This window comes from Protobothrops mucrosquamatus, unplaced genomic scaffold (genome assembly GCF_001527695.2).
Source record: "Protobothrops mucrosquamatus isolate PMUCROS unplaced genomic scaffold, P.Mucros_1.0 scaffold735, whole genome shotgun sequence".
Taxonomy (NCBI): domain Eukaryota; kingdom Metazoa; phylum Chordata; class Lepidosauria; order Squamata; family Viperidae; genus Protobothrops; species Protobothrops mucrosquamatus.
The window spans coordinates 198,594-223,506 of NW_015387009.1; the positions used below are offsets into that span (position 1 = coordinate 198,594).

The 24,913-nt window shown below is 39.1% G+C and overlaps 1 protein-coding gene across 1 annotated transcript in view; it reads left to right on the forward strand.

Moving 5' to 3' along the window:
• Positions 1 to 433: 433 nt before the first annotated feature.
• The window catches only part of TANK (TRAF family member associated NFKB activator), a 38,674-nt gene continuing 14,194 nt past the window's right edge, over positions 434 to 24,913 (forward strand). Inside the window, exons 1-4 of the mRNA XM_015818405.1 lie at positions 434 to 542; positions 12,358 to 12,516; positions 15,515 to 15,623; positions 21,458 to 21,588. Of these exons, the coding sequence (XP_015673891.1) occupies positions 12,418 to 12,516; positions 15,515 to 15,623; positions 21,458 to 21,588 (339 nt within the window). The 5' untranslated portion in view covers positions 434 to 542; positions 12,358 to 12,417. The remainder of the gene's footprint in view (positions 543 to 12,357; positions 12,517 to 15,514; positions 15,624 to 21,457; positions 21,589 to 24,913) is intronic.

Here is a 24,913-nt window from a genome sequence, read left to right on the forward strand (position 1 = left end):
TCTCGCTAGGCGGTGCAGCGACCGGGACTGGGCGCAGCAGCCCAATTCTTCCGGTGGCGTTAGCTGCAGGTGGGCAAGCGGGCAAACCACGGGCAGAGGCTCTGCCTGCCACTTTTTTTCCCTCGCTCCCCGCTCACCCAAGCCTGGACAACCAGCAACCCTCGTGGCCCTTCCTTTCCCGGCGGGGCGACGTGCGGGAGAAGCTCCCCTGCACCACGCTGCCCAGCCAGAGGCAAGAAGCCGGGTGAGGGAAAGCTGCGAGAACAGCCCATTTGCCCTCTTTCTCCGACTAGGACGGGCAGAAAAAGCCCGTCGGGGAACCAAGAAAGCCCGGAGAGGGCGGCAAGGCCGAGATCCGCGTCCCAGCCACCCCCGCCTAGTTAGCCCAGCTGCCGAGAGCTGGCAGGGCTTGACGCAGCGGATCACATGGCGGCGGCGGCGGCGGCTCAGCAGGAAGTTCGCTCTGTTCCTGGGTGGCGCGTCGGAGTTTCGGGCTTGCTCCGAAGCGGTCGGAGCGCGTAGCCGATCACGGTGGGGGCTGCGTAAGTTTCTTCTTGCCTTTCTAAGTCACCCGCTAAGCGGCCGAGCCCGCAACTTTCCGCCGACGTTTTTAGCTGTAATGCTTTGCCTTTTCTCCAAGCCACATTAACACGAAGTTCTTTCCTCTCGGTTCCCCCAAAGTTTCTTTCTCTCTTTCTACCCACCCACCCCCCACCATTGTAGTTTAGCTAGCAATTCTGCTTCCGTTTTTCTTTCCATTTTAAGCCCTGCCTTCTTCTTAGCTTGGGTAGTCTCTTCACACAGCACAAACTTTACCTAGCTACATTTTGAAAGCTGCCTTGTCCCTCTAACCGTGCAGTTGTAAACAAGCTTTCTTTCTGGTCCGTCTCCCCTAATCCAGGGGCGAATGCTCTCGATTTGAGGTGTGGGCGAAGAGATGCAGCTTAACCTGTGTCTTTTATTTTCCTGGTCCGTTTTGCCATTGTTTGCCAGGGCCTTTGGGGTCAGTTAGAAAAACGCCACAAGGGTTGTTAATTTCAGCGCGTCTTGTCATTCATAGATTTTATTACAAAGGCGGAAGCGCCTAAGGAGGAAAAACCACTCGGTGGCTCAAGGGGAGAGGCGGCTGGGTGGCTGCTTTGTCTAAAACCAGTTATACCTGGAGCAAAGAGATCGCTTGTTCATTTCCTCTTATAAGTAGCACACAAACATTTGAGTGTCTCGTATCCTCTGAATGTTTACGAACCAATTGCGGAAGGGCCTAGGATCGGAGAAAACTTCCTGTTCCGGAATCCTTGAACCCAGACCGTGGAAGTTTTTTATTGCGAAATTACACCCCCGAGAAATTTCAATGGGCGAGTATTTGGAAAACCAGTCTGCTCTTTCTTCCTAGGAGGATTGCGACTGGAATAGAAATCCCTGAAGGCTGTGAAGTTCTTCCTCCAGTTTCCCTGAATGAAAAGTTTCCATCTTTGTACTAACAAGAGAGATGGGAATTGCCCTACTGAAGCCTTTTGACAATCATCCAATGGACACTATTTCCTGAAAGTAACGAATACATCTAATTAAGTCAGAGTGCTTGTTTAGAGTTAGTGGGGTGTGCGAATCCAGGAATACATTTTGTATACTATTTAGTATGTTATATGATGCAGTCAATTGTGGGTGCTTTTGAGAAGCCATAACTAAACAAATATGCTTCTGTTGAAATCAGTGGAATTATTTTTTAATCATATGCAAGGTTTAAACAGCTAGGCTCAAATATCTGTAGTCTTATGTACATTAATTTAAAAGAATGCACCTTTAAAATGATGGGAATCAATTTTAGTTAGATTCATGTGAAGAGTAGGGTAAGATATGTTCTGATCACTTTCTGAATATGATATAAAGAGTAGCTTTTCCCCCTCTCTTTGGATTCAAGAGCATTAGTCCGTTCCTCAAGATGCAAATACTATGCCTTCTACAATCGACTTTTTTTTTTTATGTCAGCATTGATTTCTGGCGACTGCCTGGGTAATTCCCTGCAGTTTTCATGGCAAGATTTCAAAAGTGGTTTGCCCTTGCAATCAGGCTGATCACATTTTGGGCACTTGGTAACAGGCCCGCTTTTATGCCCTTTTACAGCATCCCTTGGCATTGTGATCATGATTTATGACTTTTTAGCCAGAAGCTGGCATTTATTTCTGGTTTCCAACAAAAAACCTCACAGCAAACAATGGATTTGCTTAATAATCACCACATTTACTTAACCACTGCAAAAAAGGTAATGAAATCAAGTGCACTCATGCAGTGACCCACTTAATGAGTATTATGACCTACACCTATGACCATAATTCTAGGTTCAATTATGGTCGTAAATCAAGGACTACCTGTAAAGCCAAGGCTGCAACTTTAGCCTGGCAACTTGAGAAGCTAGGTCTGGGATAGTTGAGTCTATCCATACAAAGGCCACAGGTGGCATGGGCAGAGGAAAGATTGCAACAGATCGTTTGCATCAGATGATATGCAGACCACACCATCTTATCAACAATAATGATGTACATACTGACAAAACCTAAATTGTGTTACTTGAAAAAAGTCCATTTCCCTCTCCAGATCTGGAATTAGAAAAAAAAAGAGCTGAAATGTACTGACAGAACTCACATATCATTCTCAGCCATAATCAAGGTTGCTTAGTTTCAGCTCAGCATCTTATGTGCTAGTTCAGCCCCATTTTTAAGGAAACTAAGCTTTAGGTGATTGTTGAACCCAGCCCAATACAATTTCTCTCCTCCGAAAAATGGTCATTGAAAGTATCTGTTTAAACAGTTAAACCACTTAGGCATTTGTCATAATAATGTGGATGTTGAAAACTCCATAGAGGAGGAGTTAAAAATTTCTGTGAGATTTTTATTCTATCACTTCAACTACACTGATGAGTAAGGCATGTATCAGTGTAAAAACCTGCTTGTATTCTGATGCTAGGATTAAATTCTATCAAAACATGTCAGAATTACTTTCAGCAATGAACAAAAGAGAAGGGCTGTAGCTTTCTCTCCTAATTATAATCATTAGTTTTATGCAAAATTAAAGAATTTCAGTTAAGTATAATCATCTCAAATATTTTTAAAAAATTATCACACACTATAGGCATGCTAGAAAATAACATATTTTTAAATAAGGTTTCTATTTCATAATTTCTGGGGAAAAAAGATGGAATATATTATATGTATGTAGACTAAGCTTTAAACTAATTAATACAATTGTTCCATTTTCCATGGGGTCCTGGGTAGCCTTTAAGATTCTTCCCTCGTATTCCCACAACTATCTTATGAACATCTTCTTGTGAGCCTGGCTTTAAAATGACATACTTGGCAGTCACATTGTGAAAAATGATGGATAAAATGAAGACTAACTCTGAATTCATTTTCATGTATTTCAATGTCATTATTATTCTCCAATCTCTCAATTAACAATTTCACCCTACAGTCGTTTAATTTGATAATTGTTGAGGTTATGTAGCAGTTACAGGTTAGGTTTTAGAAGAGTAACACAACTCTGGGGTTTGAGCTGTGCATCTCTGAGCCAAGAGAGTGATTTGCTTAGAATCAACTGTGAATTTCATGACTAAATAGAGATCAGAATCAAGCTCCATGTCCTGTTTAGATTGACTAGACCAGGGGTAGGCAACCTTGGCTCTTTTATGACTCGTGAACTTCAACTCCCAGAATTCCTGAGCCAGCCATGCTGAGGGGAGAGGTTTCCAAGCTGAGCCATGCTGGCTCAGGAATTCTGGGAGTTGAAGTCCACGAGTCATGAAAGAGCCAAGGTTGCCTACCCCTGGACTAGACTATTCTTAATAGTGATATTTAGTTTGCTTTTTCTAAACCTGGCATTCTTCTCTCCATATATCTTTGAATTGGTCTGTTTTTTTCTTCTGCCAGGTTTTGCATCTCAATGAGCTACTTTGATTCTCAGATATTATCTTTCCATTTGGTTCAATGAGCTGGTAAATCCCATGAAATAGTTCTCCCTATTTTGTCTGCTTTGCTTTGGTGAGTTTTTTGTGTGGTGCATATCTTAGTGTTCTTTATTATAAATAAAAATATTTGTATTTTTATCTGTTATTGATTTGAACAAAAAAAAAGCTACTCCTAAGCAGCTCAGGAATAGACTGGACAAATCTTCCATTTCTTTTAAAGAAGGAGATACATTTTTCTTTGATGGCCAATGGGGCAAGTTAAAGTTGTGGAGCTTCTTTTCTTTAAAAGAATGCTCATATTTCAAGGGAAAAAAGGCTGACCTCAGCATATTCCAGAATATTCATTTCTCACAAAAAAAAAACCTTACGCAAACCCTAACAATTTAGTTAAAACAATTTTTAAACACTGCCAAACTCTCAAGTTAGAATGCTGAACTTTCATTCAATTTCTCTTGTTTTAGGAGTCTTGCTTAATAAAATCATGCAGGATTTAGTGAACTTGCAACATTTGGGGCAATTTTCTAGGAATGAGATGACAGGTTGATACTTACGGTCCAAATATGTTAGAAAGCTCTGAAAGTGTGGAAAAATCCTTTCTCCATATTTCTTTTCCAGATGCTTGAATCTCTAGTTTATGTTGAATTTGATTTTTGTTGCAAACAATGTACCTTTCTTGCAATATAGTGTATCTCAAAAATGATGAGCTTTAAATAAAAAGGGTGTCCGTAAGGATACTCATAAAACTGTCCTATGATATTAGACAATGTGCTAAAAATGTAAATGAAAAGCATTATTTTGCAATGCACCCACTACTTTTATATATGTGTCTTATCTGTCTCTTATAACTGAGAGTGGAGGGGCATGTCCTAGGTTTTCAGTAGCTTGTTGTAAGAATTGCTTCTTTTTATTTCTTCAAGACAACTTGCAATAATTTGCTAAGCAGTGCATAGGTATTTTCAAGATAATTGTGAGGCACCTTCAAAACAGCATTACATGCATCAATGCAAAGAATAAACCTTGTTTATCAGATTTCCATTTAATACCATACTTTAAGTGGACAGATGTAACCCAAATAACATTTGACTCATGGCGTGAAACATAAAAATCAGCTACTTTTGTTTCTGTTTAAATTAATGTTCATACCTTTGAAAGAAGAGTGGAAAAATGAGGTTTAAAAATGAGAAATGTTTCACTAGAAAGGTTTCACTAAATCTAATTTGGATTATTGTTTTGAAGAACTGTCTTCCAGTTCTATTTCTGATGGTCTTACCTATTTAAAAAGCTGCATTGGCACAGTTGTCTAGCATTTCCTTTAATGGAAACTCCAGTGAAACAATAAATTTAGAAAAGAATCCAGTCTTGTTGATGCCATTTCTTTCAGTTATTCTTCAAGAAAGTTTCCTGATCATTCAAGTTAATGCAGCGCAGCTGTAATATTTCTATTGCTCCCATTATCTGAATACTGTATAGCAATAATTTTTCAAGCAATTAGTGATTAAGAGAAACTGGTTTCTGGATCTGATACATAAGAAGGCTTCCCAGCATCTCCTTTTCAACTTTTCTTTTAATTGTATTGGATAACTGTTTTGGCTCTGCTTCTGATTTTCCTGCATAATGATTTAACTTTAGATGGAAGTTGAGTCATGGGAACTGGATTTCTGTGCTTTGCTGCTTATCCAAGTAGCTTCTTCAGTCTTGGATTAGATAAGACTTGAATAAGCAGTGAATTGTTTCAAACCAAAAATACAGCCAGTTGCCATGACCCAACTTCCAGACAACTCTACCTAGAAGATGACTGAGAATCTTCATTGACTTAATTTTAGATGGTTTTCAAAGCAACATTTCTCAACTGGGTACCCTCCAGAGGGATGGGACTTTGACTTTTGCCATTTATAACCGAAACATAATCTTTTGCCAATGTCAGCTGAGAATTATTGAACTTCAGCACAACCAGAAAATATCCTGTTTGGAAAAATTGTTTTAAAGGCTTTGACTGCCATCTCATATTTGCTTACTAATGTCTGAGGTCATTGGGGATAAGTCCCAGATAACCTTTTCCCCCATCTGATTCATTTGTATTGAATTGCAACTGATTTGGCACTTAAGCCCAATTTTCTTTCACTTCCAGCAAAGTTTTAAGTCTATTAACAACATCTATTGGATAAGAAGCGAAACGTCTTCAAGGAAACATAAAGTGCAGTTGCCTCTTCAAAAAGTACCTTTGGGACATTACAACAGGGATTTTCAAACTTTTACAGGCTATGGAACCTGAATCCCAGAATCCCTGAGTAAGAGACAAAGCTCTAATAGTAGAAAATGGGGAATAAAATTAAATTGTGTTCACTATAGCTTATTTATGCAAATTTATGAATTTCACAAACTTGGATGTACTAATTACTTTCCCAGAAAATCTGTCCATTATTCTAAGTCAATGTTTCTCAACCTTGGCAACTTTAAGATGAGTGACTTAAGCACGCTGGCTAGGGAATTCTGGGACTTAAAGGCCACACATCTTAAAAGTTGCCAAAGTTGAGAAACCCTGTTACTTTAAATAAAAAATTAAAGATTTCGGCATACCAAAGTTAAAACTAGAATTACACAATTCTAGTTACACAATAGGAGGCTGATGTTTCAACCAAACAAATCAAAGTTCAGTGACTGGGATATGATTTCTATTCTTGAGAAAAATTGTACTGATGTCCCTGGTTGTGTTTGGGCTTTTGGTTTGTCTTTAAACTCTCACAGAATCTCATCAAGTTCTTGCAGAACCTTAAGGTTCCGTGGAAAAGTTTCCAAACCCACTTGGGCGTTCTGTGAGCAGGGTTCAGACATTTTCAAGGGGCTAGCGGATGGGCAGATCAAAGCCTGCATCTTCAGCTTTCTTTCATGTAGTGTAAATTTAACCCATCACGTGCATATTGCTTTGAGATTTCTATTTCTAGACAGGTGTGTAGTTTACTTCCTCTGCGTATAGAATTTATATTTGGGGGCTGCCTGTCTTACCAACAGTTCTAGGTCCTTTTATCTCTGTGTTGGGATCAGTTGTTTCAAAAGGATGGGATGGCAAGCTGGAGCTATGGCCTCCCGTTGTGATCTTCAGACCCCCTAAAACCTCCCCGTCCTTTCCCTCCAATGTTAAGTCCTGTAACAGAGTATGAGTTCCGATGCTTTCAAGGAGAAACAATGCCCACAGATTGTGTACAGGTGGTCCTCGACTTATGACCACAATTGAGCCCAAAATTTTTGTTGCTAAGCGAAACAGTTGTTAAATGAATTATGCCCCATTTTATGACCTTTCTGGCCACAGTTGTTGAGCGAATCACTGCAGTTGTTAAGTTAATAACACGGTTGTTCAGTGAATCTGGCTTTCCCATTGACTTTGCTTGTCAGAAGGTCCCAAAAGGGGATCACATGACCCCGGGACACAGAAACCATCATAAATATGAGTCAGTTGCCAAGCATCTGAATTTTGATCACATGACCATGGGGACACTGCAACGGTTGTTAGTGTGCAAAATGGTCATAAATCCCTTTTTTCAATGCTGTTGTAACTTCAAACGTCACTAAATGATCTGTTGTAAGTCTGCATTTGCCCATTCTTTTTTTAAAAAATTCTCTTTTTCTCCCAAAGAGTATATTTTATGCTTCCTTGTTTATTTAAAAAAAAAAACAAAATTAAAAAAGAAGTACCTGTCATGGAAGCCCTACGAAGCAATTGCCGTAATCAAGGCCAAGTATCCGTTTCTCTCTCTAGTCCTAGTCCTGCCTGGCTAATTGACCTGATGCATTAATTATCAAGAAGATGCTCTCATTCCCATTTTGAAGAAAGACACAACATTTGGCAAAACAACGCAAATGTCTTTATAGTCCCCCCCCCACTATGGTGTGGATGCCAATTTGTGACATTTATCAAACTCTGACACATTTGGCTACTGTTGGGTTGGAAAGCTCAGCAATTGTAGAAACATAACACCATGGCAACAGTTGTCATAAATATAGAATTAATAGTTCCCTGGGGCTCTAATCCTGTACCTTTTTCTCACAGGATTCAATGGGGCTCATTTTTTAGTTAACATGAGCATTGCTGGACCATGAAAGAGCATGGAAAGAGGAGACGTCGGCAATAAGGCCAAATCAAATATGCCTTCTCAGTCTTACAAGGGGGAAGAGTTCATTTTAGCCCAACCCAGTGAAGCATTTGACTAGCCCTCTGGGAAAATACTGAGTAATTTTTGACCTTTCATTCAGATCCCACTCCTTCAGGATGGTTGCCCAATGGATGGAATCGCCTGGAATTACTCTTTGACCTCTTTGAGTTCTATCTAGCATCCATCCAAATAAGCCATTAAAAGTTGGAAATTTAAATCTCTTATGCAACCACCTTGAGCCTACAAATTGCAGTAAATTCCTTGCATTTGGTGACACTTATGAGTTAACTGGCTTGAGAATGCACTATTAGAAATCTTTATAAACCATTACGTTTCAGTTAAAATGAATGCAAAGAATCTGAGCAGGAGTGAGTAAGGGCTCCTTAAAAAAATAGTTTTCCCTCGATAAATAGGGAAGCAAAAGAATGCTGGTGCCAAAGTTGACTCTGTTTAAATTAGAAATTTGTCACATTTAATTAATTATGTTCTGGAAGCTGTTCTTGTTTGTTTGGTATGAAATCTGAGGAAAGATAATTGGTTTTGGTTTTTCAACTAGCATTAAATCTGTGGTTAAAGAGAACTGTGCAATATTTTGGTCCACATAGGGAACAAGGACTGTTCCAGTCCGTAGTAACCTTCATTACTGGTATTGCATTAGATGGTCTCATATTTTAAAGAAATTATAGTGACAACTTGAGTATTTTCCTTACATATTCACACTACATCTTGTATTTGTGTTGTCACATAGTAGTGTACTGCAAACAGGTTTAGCTAATAGATAAATCTCCTAAATGCTTGGTCCACTGATCATTTTACGTTTAAAATAACTCTTCAATTTTTACCTATTTTTATTCCATTATAGTTTTATTGTTATAGGGTAATATTAAATGAGAAATTATATTTCACTGCTTTTAGTTAGCAGGTTAAATTGTCTCAAAATTCAGTATTTCAAAAGACAGCCCATTGTAATAGCAAAGGATTTTGAAGATGGCTTCTTGGGTAGCCCAGTTTCAATATTTATCAGTCTGTTTATAAGGTACCCTCATTGTAACTTTTAAGACATATGTGACTTGGATTAAATTAACTTAAAACCCTGCTTTTTCATCTCATTAATTTATTTAGGTGTTAAGGTTTTTTGGAAAAACATTTTTTTCCTCCATGACTTTTTAAAGTCACACTTAGTGGGAGAATTAAAATCTTTTGAATGGTTTCTCCCAAGTCTTGAAGTGTGTTTCCAAGATTGGTCTACTTCTTTCTCTGTTAATAGATGTTTCTATTAATTTAAGTTTTTATTGGATTGTTGAAGAGAACTTTAACCAGGTCATTCTCTTTTTTATTGATTTTTAATAATCTTATAATTTAATTAAACTGTATAATTACATTAGTCACTGAGAAAAATAATATAACTTTTTAATAATTAAGCAGTAATCTATATATAGATTGCTAGGTCTAAACATTAAAGACTGTGGCTAAGGGTGGTGTACCTATGACAATTTGATGTTAGGTTTTTCCTTTGTTTATAACTTTTCAAATGTCAACTCTTACTAATCACCATTAGAAAATAAATTACTGGGCTAGATGGACCTTTTGATTTAAAGAAAATAATTTTCCTGTTTTCTGTGGGATAAATTCTCTTGTGTTTTTCTTTTTCTTGCCCTCTTCCAGTAAGCCTTCTAGCAGGAACTAATGTTTTTTTTTCTTATCACTTCAGTTTTTTAAAAGGAAGGTACAGTGGTGTCTATAGGATTAGAATGTTATCAAGCTTTATCATTTTTGTTTTGCATCTCTCTAACCTGGTTCATAAGCCAGGGTTTGTTTAATTATGATTTCTTGAATAAACCACAAATGGCTGTATTCACACAAGCTGCTGTGCCCAAACTGTACAGTCACCTTTATGGCTTAAACCAGGGTTCCCAATATCCTGGGCAGCAGACCAATACCACTCCATGGTGGGTGAGCAAGCAGAACTTCATCTACACATGCGCGCGCGCACACACACACACACACCTCTTAGGGGGGGTGGAATTCCACAAAACCAGTCCCTGGTGCCAGAAAAGTTGGGGACTGCTGGCTTAAGCCATAAATAATTCCTGCTTATCTTCCAGGAAAATGGATGATGGTTTCAGCCTTAAATCCTCGTGGTGGTTCCCAAACTGTGGGCCATGGATTCCTTGGAGGCTGTGGAGTTTTTAGAGGGCATTCATTTATACACCAAACATGCAAAACAAAACAAACACCATTTACATAGATCTTCTGTAAATACTGCTTGGGGTGAGATGAGACAGAAATACTGACTGGATTAAGAGGGAGACTGAGAGGAACAGCGCTAATCTGTTTAGCCTGATCCTTCCTTCCTTCCTCCTGGCCAGTGGCAGTGTTTCTGTCCCTCCCAGGATTAGGGTTGCCAGGTGTCCACTATTTGAGCGGACAGTCCACTTTTTTCACATTATGTTCACTATTTCTTTTCACAAAATAGTGGACATTTTTTTTATTCAAAAGCTTTATGATGAAATGGTATGTAATCTAAAGCTGTACAGTCTACTTTTTTTACTACTCACCCCCCCCGCTTGTCCGCTATTTTTTGGAAGCAGACCTGGCAACCCTACCCAGGATACCCAGTGTATGCATGGCTACCTACCATGGTAACATTCCTGGCATTATTTCTGGCTGTGATGCCTGTAAGCTGCCCATGAATGCTCCCAGTCCTGTGAGGATGGCAAGCTCGGGAAAAAGAACCATTTTCTGGAAATATCTTATTGGTCATAGGATAATGTAACAAAACCCTAAAAGCCTGCCAAAGCATAATTAAGGTGCAGTCACCTTCTTTCTCATGCTGTCCCCTTCACTGGACTCAAGAATCTCTTCTATTATAGCCTTTAATTCCCTCACCCACCAACCTGCCTAAGGCTTTCACCCATTCCATTACATGACCCCATGACCACCATGGGGTCTCCAGTTATTTTGCTGTATTTAGCTACTCTACCAGGACTTGCCACACATCCCTTCCATTCCAACCTCCACTTACTTTTTCTTTCTCCCATCACCATTGGATGTCTGAGCTCTCAGCAATGTACTAGCAGCTTCTTTTAGCCCCTTTTCTCATTGGGAGATGAGAAGCCAAAGCCATATGGCAAAAGTAGCCACAACTCCACCCACCTGATCCCACACTACCAGTGGAAACCCTTCACCCATCTGGAAACTCCCATGATGCATGCAAGCTGATGTTCACCTGAGTGGCCAGTCTCACCTGTATACACACATCCATCACATCCTGCTAACTCCTAGTAACAAATCAGGGAGAGTGCTATTGCTTCTGTAAGCATGCACAAAGAGCATCCTCACTCAAATAAGGAAATACATATGGGCAGGTGGAATCATATTTAAAAAATGTTTGTTTATAGCTCTTTTACTTCTTTCTGGAGGGGAGCAGGTATAAATGGACAGGGGGAAATGTTAGTACCTTTTAGACTGTTTTAGTGGGTTGCCAGAAAGCTTGCTTTATAGAACATAATAGTAATTAACCTTCCCTAGCCTGAATAAATAGTTGCATCTACATGGAACATGCATATATAATTTATAAAATCTAGATTCATTTAAAAGCATTATCTGTGGTTACTGAATTCATAGTAGCTGTTTGTTTCATTTCGTGCATTACAGGTAGACCTTGACTTACAACAGTTCATTTAGTAAACATTCAAAGTTACAATGACACTGAAAAAAGTGACTTATGACCCTTTTGCACATAACTGTTGCAGTGTCCCCACAGTCACATGATCAAAATTGAGACACTTGGCAACTAATTCATATTTATTACCGTTGCAGTGTCCTACGGTCATGTCATCACCTTTTGCGACCTTCTGACAAGCAAAGTCAATGGGGAAGCCAGATTCACTTAACAACCCTGTTGCTAACTTAACAACTGCAGTTATCCACTTTACTACTGTGGCAAGAAAGGTTGTAAAATGGGGCAAAATTCACTTAAAACTGTTTCACTTGGCAAAATAATTTTAGGGCTGAATTGTGGTCATAAATCAAGGAATACTTGTATCTGGAGTATCAAGGTATCAATGTTAAAAAGAGATCCTCAAATCAAAGGGAGGGAGGGCAAGCCTTGTTCTGGGGGGGGGGGAATCCAAATAGTGTTGAATGGGATATCACCATTGCTCCATTAGTTGTTCTTTTCTCTGGACAAATGTGAAGCAGCAAAACTAATCTGTGATAACCAATATCTTTCTTTCTTTTTTTTAAAAGAAATTTAACCAGATCTGCTGCATTCAAAATCTCTTCAGTGATGAAATATTGCTGGGAAGTATGGATAAAAATATTGCAGAGCAGCTTAATAAGGCATATGAAGCGTTTCGACAGGCGTGTATGGAGAGAGACTTTGCTAGGAAAGAACTAAAGCAAAAGGTACGTATGTTTTAATAACTAATCCTGCAAGTTAAGATTTCCTTTAAGATCGCTTCTGAGAAAAAAGGTCAACTCAGATTTCCTACATTACAGAAATATTCAGTGTAGTTCAATAATGCTATGTTGATTATCTGCCAAAATCATGCAATCACAATAAAATGGCTGTGCCGTGCTAAAGATATTATTTTCTGTGTATGAAACTGAATTTTGTGTCTATCAAGGATAGTTTGCATTTCTCTTTTAACTCTTAGGCAGCTTTGATGTGTATCTACCAGTTGCCTCTTGGATTGCCTTTGTCAAAGAATGCTCGGCTTGCAAGGAGACAGAGATAGTCAGGAAGTTGATAGTAGGGGAAGAACAGTCTCCCACATTTGCAAGAGGAAACAGTAAGGAAACAGGCATGTGAAATGTTTTTTTTGTTGGTGCTTCGTATTATGGAAGTAGTGTTAAACTTAGTCTTAGTGTTAAAGTAGTGTTAAACTTAAAAACATAGTCTAGTGCAGTATTTCTCACCCTGTTCTCCAGCAATTGGAGGAATGTAGAATCCACGGATGGGTGTTAGAAGTCCTCTAGCCCAATCAGACCAAAACAATCAAAGTAGCCACGCCCCTTCAGGGTCTGACCATGCCCCAGTTTCTTTTGGTCTCAGCCCTGAAGACACGTGAAATTTGGCTCCCGATTTAGCTTTCAGAGTTCAGGTAGTAACTTTCCATCCGTGGATTCTTTAACTTTCCTTGTGGGGGGAAAATAGTTCAGTGCAATATTTCATCCTATGGCACAATATTTAATAGAACAGTAGTTCTATGGCACACAAGAAAATGATTAATCATATATAGTGAGCCTATTTTTAAATATGTAACACAAGGTTTGAAGGAAATTTATATAATTTTTTAAAAATATCTGCACTGTGTTAAATATACAGATTATACATCTATTTATATACATACATATATACATATATAGTCTATATATAGAGAGACATAGACATAGATATACACACACACAAATAAGACAAAAATCTTGTGTCACACTAAAAACACCTGTATGCTGCAGCACACTACTGAGACCCACTGGTCTAGGGACATTATAGGGAGATGAGAGGAATATACTATAGCTGAGTGGTTTTGCATACAGAAGCCTCCTTATTCAATCGGCATCTTTATATAAAAACCATCAAACAAAATCTGATAATAAGTTCTAGGGAAGCTGAAGTAAGATCATAAACACAGACATAATTTCACTAGCGATCACTTCACTTAACGACCGAGTTGTCAGTCGCAAATGTAGTCACTAAACAAGGACTACCTTTACTGGGTTCGCTATAGATGAGCCTCATCCATAGTTCTGCAGCCATGCAGGAAGCCTTTGGGCTGTTGCTCACACCCTTTTGGAGTTTCACTTTTCATTTCAAATGAAACACCAAAGGGTTGGTCTCCCTTCTATTTGAGGAGATCTAAGAAGTATTCAAGCAGTTGTCTAGCTGCAGCTTATTAATGTCATCTGATAATTTTTAAATATATTGCTGGTTATTTTATTTTAAAGGTTTCCCAGTGAAAGTTTTTGCCTAGAGAAGTTTGTTTATTGAACAGTCAAGTGGTTCTTTTTCTTAGTCTGAATGAAAGGCCTCTAAATGGTACAATAGACAATTTAGCAAATCTCAGTTCAGTGGTCCCACCAATGCAGAGGACAAAATCTGTCCCTATGCTATATGCTTTTGCGCCTCTGTGATATCCTGATTACCGTGTAATACATTAACAAAATAAGTGGATTGTGTGTGGGTGTCAAATGCCATTTGGATTCTCCCTTTCCTTAATTAGTTCATCGCTTTACAATTTTCTCTACTTAAATTCCCAAGGGCAAAGTACAAGGCAGTTGCTTAAAGTTTTGTCAACCTAATACTGTCTCCCATTTAACTTGGGGTGACTTAAAGAAGAGGCTTTTGCTCCGGTGACCCCTCCTCCCTTTTACTCTATGGTCTCACGGACTGGTTGGAGCATCTGTCAGTTTATGGCTGATGATGGATTCTGGTTGGCCACTTGTTTTGCTAGACTCTGCAGATCGAAGCTGTGTCAAATGCATAGAAGCCGGAGTCATCACGGCCAGATGGTACTCAATACAGATGGATATTTGGTTGTCAAGTATATCTTGTAGTTACTAACTTGTTGCTGCCATCTGACTCTAAAAGAATCACTTGTGCACGCTGGCTGTCAAAAGCATCTTTTCTTCTGTCTGTTTTAGCTGTCATGAGTGTGCTCTGTACAGAAGTGTTGACAAGACATTGCTGTTGTACATTTTCAATTTGGGTCTTAATGACTTTTTCTCTTCCTTCTGCTTCCTGAGGTCATCCAGGCTGCTCAAATATACTGACCTCTTTGCCTTTTAATGGGCTTATGGTGCAGTTATTGCTATATGCTGAGCTTTTATTGTGTTTTGAGATAGTTGCACCCTTTCCGTTGCTTGCTCAAGGCTATGGTTTTTAGAAGTGGAAGATTTAAAAAAAATGAAATTGTGGCATTGCTATTGTTCCACCAAATAATTCATCTGTCTATGCCAGAAAGCTAATTGTTTTCTTGTCCATAATTGTCTTGTCAAAAGTGGGAAAAATCCAGAACTTCTTTTAAAATGGCTGTATAGTAGAGGACACTAGATAAACTGAGTACAGCCATGCATATGATACTGGTATTTTTGACAAGTCACTGTTTTGCAGCCATACCTTCCTTTATCAGATTATTGTGAAGTAAATGGGGGAGGAGGGTAAACAAACTCTTATATTCCACCCTGGTTCCTCAAAAGAACCATGAAATGAGAATACAATAAATGAACAGAAGGGAAACAAGATACATGGGCATTTCTAGCTCCTTGAGTATAAAATCAAGCTAGAGTTTGAGGCAGTAAATTTAAGCGCTAATGCCATGGCATAGGCGTTCTTTGTGCCTATCTGAGGTAAAACCTATTCATCAACATAAAATAATTGCTTCCAATTACATTATCGTTACAGACAGACAGCTATGAGAAGCAGATACATGACCAGCAGGAAAAAATCGAATTTCTAATGAGTATTGTTGCAAAACTCAAATCACAGTTGCCTTCTATGACTGCCAACAGAGGTAGGTAATTTCCATCCTGCCTTTTACCGACTATCTTTCTGTTTGTGTCTCTTGCCATCCGTAAGTGTCTCTATGTTTGTCTGTCTGTCTTGTGTATATAATGTCACAGGACTCTAGTTTTTTTTCCACGGGATCCTCCTAATACTGGTAATATCTACATTAAAAACTTTTTAAAAAGAACAGGCAGTCTCTTATAAGCTGATCTGCCTCCATTCAGAATTGAATTACAGAAACAAAATCTGCTCACCATTTTATAGCATAAGAGGTTGATGTATGAATATTGAACAAGAAATCGGGATGAGTAAAAATTAAGACACTGATTTTAACTGGTCAAAATGGCGGCCTTTTCCAACCAAGATACTTCAAATATCACTTACAAAATATGTCCAAACTCCAAGACCCATAACTCCCATGGAATTAAAATTTGGCAAATTTTTTATAAAACATGACATAAACAATATTATTAAACAGTTTATGACATAATACAAAATGTCATAGAACATTTCCTATGCTGGTGTTTAATTGTGCTATACAGTTCAGTGTGGGCTATTTTCAAAGCAGATACATCTCTGAATATATCCCAAATCTTCCAGTAAAGTCAGTAAATTGTTGAAGGCATTGAAGAATCTGGTAAGGAAATATATTTGAAAGGATAACCCAAGGTGTCATGGGTTATCTAGTGAAATCCTAAAAGGGGAAAAAGTGAAGGAAAACTATGTGAGTGGATCAACGATATTTTTGGCAATCCATTCTGGACTTTATTTCCACTTCCTCCAGTTGGCACCTTCCATCCAGTCTTGAAAGTATTCCACTTTTCAGCCTGATCACTTGACTACTTTTTGGATCTTGCCCTTTAAAACTGCTAATACTGTGCTACCATACATTGAATTTACTTTCTCTGTGCTATATCGTAACTAATGAAAAGCATTTAAAAAATGTAAAACTTCAACTTTAGACGCCAGGGTCAACAGCTAAAGCAATAGGATTCATATTTAAGTAATGTATAGGAAGTATCTGTCCCACATTCACTAAGTCCTTATGTGGTTTGTTTGATTTTGACACTAAATTTTGTATGAGGTTATCCTTGTGTTTTTGTATAATGTGGACATGGAGCCAATTCTGGTTGGCTATGGCTTAATATGTTTTTTTAAACTAGTATATTTTTCACTTGAGATAATCTGAATGGTGTTTGTGAAATATGAAACAGAATTGACATCTGAATATCCTCCTCCAATGTCTTTTGACCACTTTCTCTACTATAAAGGCAGCTGTGCTACCTGGGATAGAGCTGTTGACATACTGGCAATAAATGACTGTTGCTTGTCTGGGCTAGCTCTACCTTTAACTGAAGAGGAGCAACAACTCCAAGTAGCAAACTGAGACCATGGACAATAAGGCTTGTGTATTTCAGACATTTCAACATGTCTGAAATGCTCATTTTATTATGCAATACAGGAAGCAGCACCTCCTGTCTCAAGTAGCTGGCCTTCTTGAACCACTTTCTGGAATGGGACCTTTAGGCACCCAACATTGACTGTGCCCACTTCACCCCTAGCCACCTGCCCATTCACAGCTAGTTTTCCTCCTCTGCTGGCCCTCCCCCAGTGATTCTCCATGGCAAATGGCCCCCTGGCCCTCTGCCCCCAGCCCTTCGACCTGGTCCTTTCACCTAGGCACGGTTTGTTGCAGGCATTTTGCTCCACAGCACAAGAAGCTGCCAGCCAATTGGGGGGGGGGGCAGTGATGGCTCTGGGAGGGGACCAAGGGCGCTGTGGGGGGAGCAGTGTCACGCTGGGAGAGAGAGCAAGATCTGCAGTGGTGCACAGCTGCTGGTGCTGCGGGGAGGGCAAGAGCATGCACCCCATGTGCGACCAACGGGTGTCTGAATCGATTGGAGGGCTCCGTGAATGACCAGTATTTATGTACAGACGGTGGTGGAGCTTGAATCCTTCCTATTTTGACACATACTCCTCCTGCCATTGCCTCCGCACCTTGGGCCGCACCGGATTGGAAGTGAGCAAGCAGGTGGGCAAAGCAGTGGTGGCACTGGGCATGGCCCTCCCATTTTGACGCCCCTCGCCGCTGCTGTTGCTTCTGTGCCTGGGGTCTGGCCTGAACGCCGAGCAAGCAATTTGCCTGCCACCCTCCTGAAGCACCAGCAGCTGCGCGCCACTGCCATTGGCCTGCCATTCCCCCCGTAGCACCAGCATCCGTTTGCCATCACCATTGGCCTGCTGCCCCTCCATAGCATCAACAGCCCCATGCCAACACAGATCTTGTTCTCTGCCCCAGCCTGCCACCAATCCCATCACACACAACCCCTCTGAGCCCCCTCGGTCACCCCCCCCAGTGCCATCACTGCCGCCCACCACCCAATTGGCTGGCAGCTTCTTGTCCCGTGGAGCAAAATGCCCAGGACAAACAGTGCCTAGGGGAAAGGGCCAGGCAGAGGGCCAGGGGGCCATTGGCCATGGAGAATTACTGGGGGAGAGCCAGCAGAGGAGGAAAGCTAGCTGCAAATGGGCTGAGGCTCGTGGCTGGGGATGAAGTGGACGCAGCCAATGGTGGGAGCCTAAAGGTCCTAGACTCCTGTATTCTAGCAATAGCACTTAGACTTATATACCGCTCCACAGTGCTTTTCACAGATTGTACCACTTTTAGGACAAGACAATATTTGAGTATCACTAGTCCTTGGGGGGGGGGGATTTGGGGTTTTACTGATTAGATTCATTTGTTGTTATAGGAATGGCTAGTTTATAATATTATGGAAAAGTAAAAAGTTGAGGTTCAATGTTAATGCTTCTTTCTACTGCAACAGAGGAAGTCTGTTCTTTTTCCCTTCTCCCCGTCACTTTCCCCTCTTTTTCCTCCCCACTGTGTCCCACTATTTGCTTTTGTATGTTTGTATTTTATTCTATAATCTAATAAAATATTACAAACTATAGAAAAAAAGGAAAAAAAGTACCAGTTTTAATTTCTTTAGTGGCTGTTCCTTTGCTGAATCACTTTCCCTTTGCACTGACAAATATATGATGAATTTATCCATGTTTATTAATATACACCACTGCCAGCTAGCTCAGGGGTCTTCAAACTTGGCACTTTTAAGACTTATGGACTTCAACTCCCAGAATTCCTCAGTCATCATGGCTGGTTGAGGAATTCTGGGAGTTGAAATCCACAGGTCTTAAAGTTGCTAAGTTTGTAGACCCCTGAGCTAGCTGGTCGGCCCTTCTTCCTCTCTCCCTTCTGAGCTCTTTCCACAGAGTAGTAAGAATGCACCACCACCCCCAATCCCTTCCCTGTACCCTTAAAGACACAGGAATCAAGTGCAAAGCAAGAAAGGCTCCCAAAATAAAGAAACACATAAACTCTGGGGTTTTTTTTAAAGCTGCCTCAGGTGTATCACATGTCACAATGTTGCAACCCAAAACTGAAAGGCTCCGGCAATTGCAAAAAGCTTTAGCCTTAAATTAAGCCTGTTTACCTTCAAAGAAAACTTTCTAAAAGCCATAAAGGGACTCAAGATAAGGGGGTAAAACTAATTACATTTGTTTAAAGGGATTAAACCTATGGAAGTCAACAATTTGGACTCATTGCTAGCCTAAAATACAGACTAAAATATTCCAATAACCAAAGCACACAAACCGAGCCTCTGAATTACAAAATGCTGTAAAAACTGTACAAAAATCCTTATGGTAATCCAATCGAGCTGCCAGCTGATCCAGAACTAAATAAACCCACTTCCTTTCCGACATGCCAGCTTTTCATTTCATCAGTGCTGATTGCATTCTCCTGGCTGGAGAAAACGAACTAGGGGACCTTTTCTTCCAGCAACAGCTGCTGCTTCTTCTCTGTCCTTGTTTCCTACCTGCCTGCTGACCTCTCTTTCTCTTTCCCTGTTGTCTTTTTTTTCCTTTTCCGGCCCAAACCACCTCCTTTTATAGTGTCTCCTCCCCCAACCCTTTTTCTTCAGTTCACGTCCAGCTCCACGCTGCTTCCGAAAGCGCCAATCAGCTGGAGCCCTGCCAGCTCCTGGGGCTTCTGCCGAGCCCAGACAGTCCTGCAGTTGCAGCTGCCTCTCCCTCAGGCTTGGGTCGCTTCGGCTCATTCCCCTCCCCCACTACATTTGGCTACAGTCGTGTACCACCTGCCACGTGGCAAAGTACTACGGGTGATACGTGTACCACCGGTTGAAAAGCCCTGCTTTACAGCACACACTGAGTGGTTTACAAATGTCAGCATATTGCCCCCAACAATCTGGATCCTCATTTGACTGACTTTGGGAGGATGGAAGGCTGAGTCAACCTTGAGTCAGCCAGGATCGAACTCCTGGCTGTGGACAGAATTAGCCTGTAATACTGCATTGTAAGCATTGTGCCACCACAGCTCTTCTGGTGATGATAAATTGACAGGTTTTCTTCTTGAAATGCTGTCACTTTATAGTATTATGTTTGGGAACACGTTCTGAAAAATCCTGTTGTTTAGTTCTGCTTGCAGGTGCTACAAAGGGGTTGGGAGACAGAATTGGACACGGAGTGAAAAGGGAAGTGAAAAAGCCTAAAAAATAAAGCATAGAAAAAATAAGGAAATCATACGTTTTAATGAGAAAATAAAGAGGAAAATTAAAAGCTTTGGGTATTTTAATAGGGAAACAGAAAAGTGATTTCTCTTGCAAAAGAAGACTCAGAGGAAATGTGATAGTAGGATATTAATATTATCTACAAGAAGGTGCAGACTCATTCTCTGTTAAAAGGGAAGGCAAGTCAAGGATCAGTGGCCTGAATTTTTTTTTAAAAAGAACATTATAAGGAATTTCCTGATAGTAAGCCACAGAAGAATCTAGGACAGTAGTAGATTCCCACACTGGAGGTTTTCAAATAGAGCAGGAATAGTTTAATGGCTTCCTGTATGAACAGTGGGTTGAACTAGATATTTGAGAAAGGCCCTTCCAGTGCAATGCTCAAGTCATTGTTCTAGAGTATCTTATTTAATTATCTCATTTTATGCAAAACTCAAATGGCCTATTTGGAGGGAGCAGGTGAATGCACACATGCATTTCGTTTGCATATCTTGATATGCACACTGAGATAGACTTAAAAATATTATATGACAGTTAAAAAAATCTACATGTGGTCTTTTATGGTATATAGATATAAATTAAATACAAGCATTCCAGTAGGTTGTAAACTGGATATTAGAAACTTGACTTCAAGGGATGCTCTTTCCCAAAAGGTTCACTCGAAAGAGCAACTAAAATCTAGATAAGCCAGTATTTAAAGTAAGAACTCTTGTCTTATACCTCCAGCATTTGTGAAGCAGCAAATGATTAAGGCAAGGTTCTGGGGGAAAGTTAGCAAGCTCTCTATTTACTCAGAAAAAACCCTTAAGTTTAATCACTGAAATTATCACTCTTTGTGAACTCCAAGTTGGATTAAGTATGCTCATAAAGAAATAAGCTTTGATTCACCCTGCCTTTTAGCCAGAAATGAATAACTGTTTAAGTTGCATTGTGTTCCTTATTGTTTAGTGGCATATCAGTTTTAAACAATCTGATTTAATTAACAGATTTTGCATTGTTTTGCAGTATCATTAAATAGCAATAAAATGTGATTTATACATTTTTTTATGATTTTCTTTTGCATGATATCTATGAAAAGGGGTTTTATTTAGAACGTGTATATTGTTGCATCCATTTGATGGTGGAATAGGAAATTTTATGTATTGTATTTTTTAATTCAAATTGGGATTTATCTGTGAAACAAAACCGTAATGTATTCTACGTTTTTTCACATGCACCTAAATATTTTAATTTGAAACAATACTTTCTTTTATAGTCAACACTCATAGTCAAGTTCCAGTCCATGAAGACAATGAAATGAGAAGAAATGGTACCTTGTTGAACTCAGATTTTGATCAGCTCCAAGAAAAGCTGAAATTGGCAATGCAAAGGGAAAAGCTTTTGAAGGTAGGACACTTTAAGATATATAGTGGCTCTAAAAGTTAGAAAGAGAAAAAGATAAGTTATAAGAGTATATTACTGTTAGGAGAAACCCATGTAATGAGAATGAACTTGAAGACATCACTGCTGCTGTCCCTCAGCAGAGATATTTCACCTATGTTTTTGATCCACTGCAGCATGTTATTTCGTATAAGCTTGTCAAAATGTAGATATGCTACATAGACAAGCCTGCTTGGAATCATTTGACGCTCTTCAACTAGCCACAATTAAGAGTCACCACAACTTAGGGTCCAATTAAAAAGAAAAGCTTTGATTCTCTCCTTTGGTCACAGTAAACTAGTGACAAGGATTTTTCTGGTATCCTGAATTATTATTCTCAGCAGCCTTAACCAGCATGTCAAATAGTGAAGGATGCTAAGAATTGTAGTCGAGCAGATAGTTGGAGGCCTGTTAGGTTGCCTCCAGTAATATTTACACTTCTTTTGCTTTTTGTCTTACTAGACGTTATGCATGATCATGAAGCATAGAAGGTTCCCTAAGTCTGTTTGCGTTAAGCAATAGATGGGATCTTGCCTCAGTGAAGTAGTATGTGATTTACATATAGTGCTAGCTTGGGATTTTGGTCAGTTTTTACCATCCCTAGCTGACACAGAGAATTAGTAGGTAATGGGAAAAACTCAATCCGGAATCTTGGAGAGCTCAAAAAGATTAGTACTTGGCTAAATGAATCTGACGTGGATTAAGGCAGCTTTTCTCAATTCCTAATATCAAACTCTTTTACGAAAGCTTATTTTTTTAGCTTGCAGATAATGAGCTAGGGACTTGTATTTCTGTCAACTAAGCATATTTTAATCTTATGTGTTAATTTGTTAATAAAGAATACCTATTTTGTCAAATTAGTGACACTTGATAATTACGTTGGAGAAATCTAATTTCAGAATCTCTCTCATTCTCTCTTTTCCCTTTTCTCTTTAAGCAAGCTTTGCAATTTCTGCCTCAGAAATTTGGAATTGGAAACAAAAAGAAAAATTAACCTTCCTCTGGTAACAACATAGTACCTATGTTTACAGACTGCAAATAGGGATATAGCAATCCTCATGGCCCCTACAAAAATATCCCCAGTATATTTCTTACTTTTAAGCTACATTTGCATTGTGACAACATGCAGATGTCCAACTAATATTGTTTTCACAAAGTAACCTTAACCAAGCCTCCTTTCCTCTGCTTCAGTTCTCTACCTGTGGTAACACTAACCTACTTTAGGAGAGGGTCACACAAATTGCAAAAATAAAAGATGGCAAGCATTTTGAAACGCAAATGTTATATGAAATCCAAATATTATTGTTTTTTAAAAGGATGTACCATTATTTTCAATATATATCAAAAGGAGAGGGGGTTTGTCATACTTGAAAGTCAGGAGGGAAGAGGTATATTCCCTGTTTTATCTAAACACAAGGGAGAAAAAAAAAGAATTCCTCAGTAAAACAGGTAGCAACATGCTTATTAAAAAAATTGTGCCAGGAGGACACTCCTTGGAGTGTTCTGATCGCCTCCAGTTCAGAAAAGGAATAGGTCTATTGGGAAACATAGAGTAAAAGCAGGGTGGAAGTCGGAAAAAATAAGCTTTTTCCCTACTATACAGTACACCTAACCGTAAACTCTGAAAGCAACGGCCAAGATCTTAGTCCCACTCATCAGATGGTAATAGTGAGGATTCCTATTGAGCGTGCACATGTTTTTGTTGGTGTGGCTATGTAATTTGAATTGGGCTCTTCATATATGTGAAATTTAAGGCTGCAAGCCAATAATAGGAAAATAATTGTTCCTAATTTTACTTTTTTTCTCCATTGTTACCTTTATGCTTGATTCTCCCGTGTTCTCTTGAATAAATGTGATTTGTTTGTTCATATAAAACATTAAATCTCCTTCAAATCAAGCTCTTCTCATGGTAACTCCAGGGAGGTATAGCTGTCTAAGCAACACTACAGAAAATAGTTTGTCATTGGAGGCTTCAAGGGGTGAGAAAAAAATTACCTGGGGTTACTTTTACTTCCAAGGATTCACTTCACTTCCTGGGCTATGTCCAAAGGTTTGAAGGAGATAGGCAGGTAACAAGCACAGATATTCTACAAAGCAGTTCCAAGCTTAAGAAATAGCAAGAAAAGAAGGAAGACTACTGCAGATCTAGACTGATGAAGTTCCAGGTGGCAAAGAACAAGTTAACTGAATAAATGTTAACCTTGTTTTGTGACTTTTATATTTTTTTTATTCTTCCAGCATTCTTTTCACTTTGAAAATCAAAGATTTACGACCCTCCAGAAGTTCATAAATGAGCCTCAGGAACAAGACTAGAGACAAAATAATATTGGGAGTTACAGACTTCCCATCTTTGCTTTAAGCATTTCTAATGTGTTGTTTTGTGCTTTAGGATTTATTTTTAGCACTAAAAAGCGGGTTCAAATATTCTCAGTCTCATAAATAGATATAGATATGCACCTTCTCTAGGCTCGTTCTAACTTCCTTCAGTTTATCGTGTGAAGTTTGGGATTACAAAGTCCTCATCCCATTGTACTGCTTTCTATTACATTTTAAACATTTTTTTTCTTTTTTAAAAAAAATCAAATTTCTTAGAAAGGTCAGCCTGCTTCTTGCTGTTTTTAGAAACCTGTCACTGTCTCAGTACTTTTCACATCTTTCATTTGTTTCTTCTTCTGTTGTTTCTCTCCTATTATTTATTACCATCTTCCTTGGCTCCACTCTGAGCAAAATGTGGTGCTAATAGCTTTTCCCACCCATCCAGAAATAGAAAAATAGATTTCATCCTTCTAAAACCTTTCTATCAAACACATCCACAAATTTATTTTATTATTTACATTTACATAGGCAGCAAATAACACCAAATGTTCTCTGGGTGGCTTACAAAAAAGAAAAGAATGAAATACAGAACCCAGAGAATGACTGAGCAGTATTTTTAATAGTGGTTAAAGTACTGGTGGTATCCACCTTAATTTTTTATTTTATTTATTAATTAAATTTGTTTGGTGCCTATCTCGCTGCAAGGCAACTCTGAGCAGCTTACTATATCAAAATAAAACCATAAATATATAAATATTTATACATTTATACACATAAATAAAATATTTGAAATTTCAACTGGGGAATGAAAAATGTATTGCACATAGGTGAGCTTTCATCACTGCAGCAGTTTCCCCCCCTTTTCAGTTTGAGGAAATACCTATCTTCATAATAGCATTTTGCAACACATTGTCCATTCGGAAGTAAATCCTATGGATGAGCTAAGAAGATAATAGGACTGTACTTTTCTTCTTTC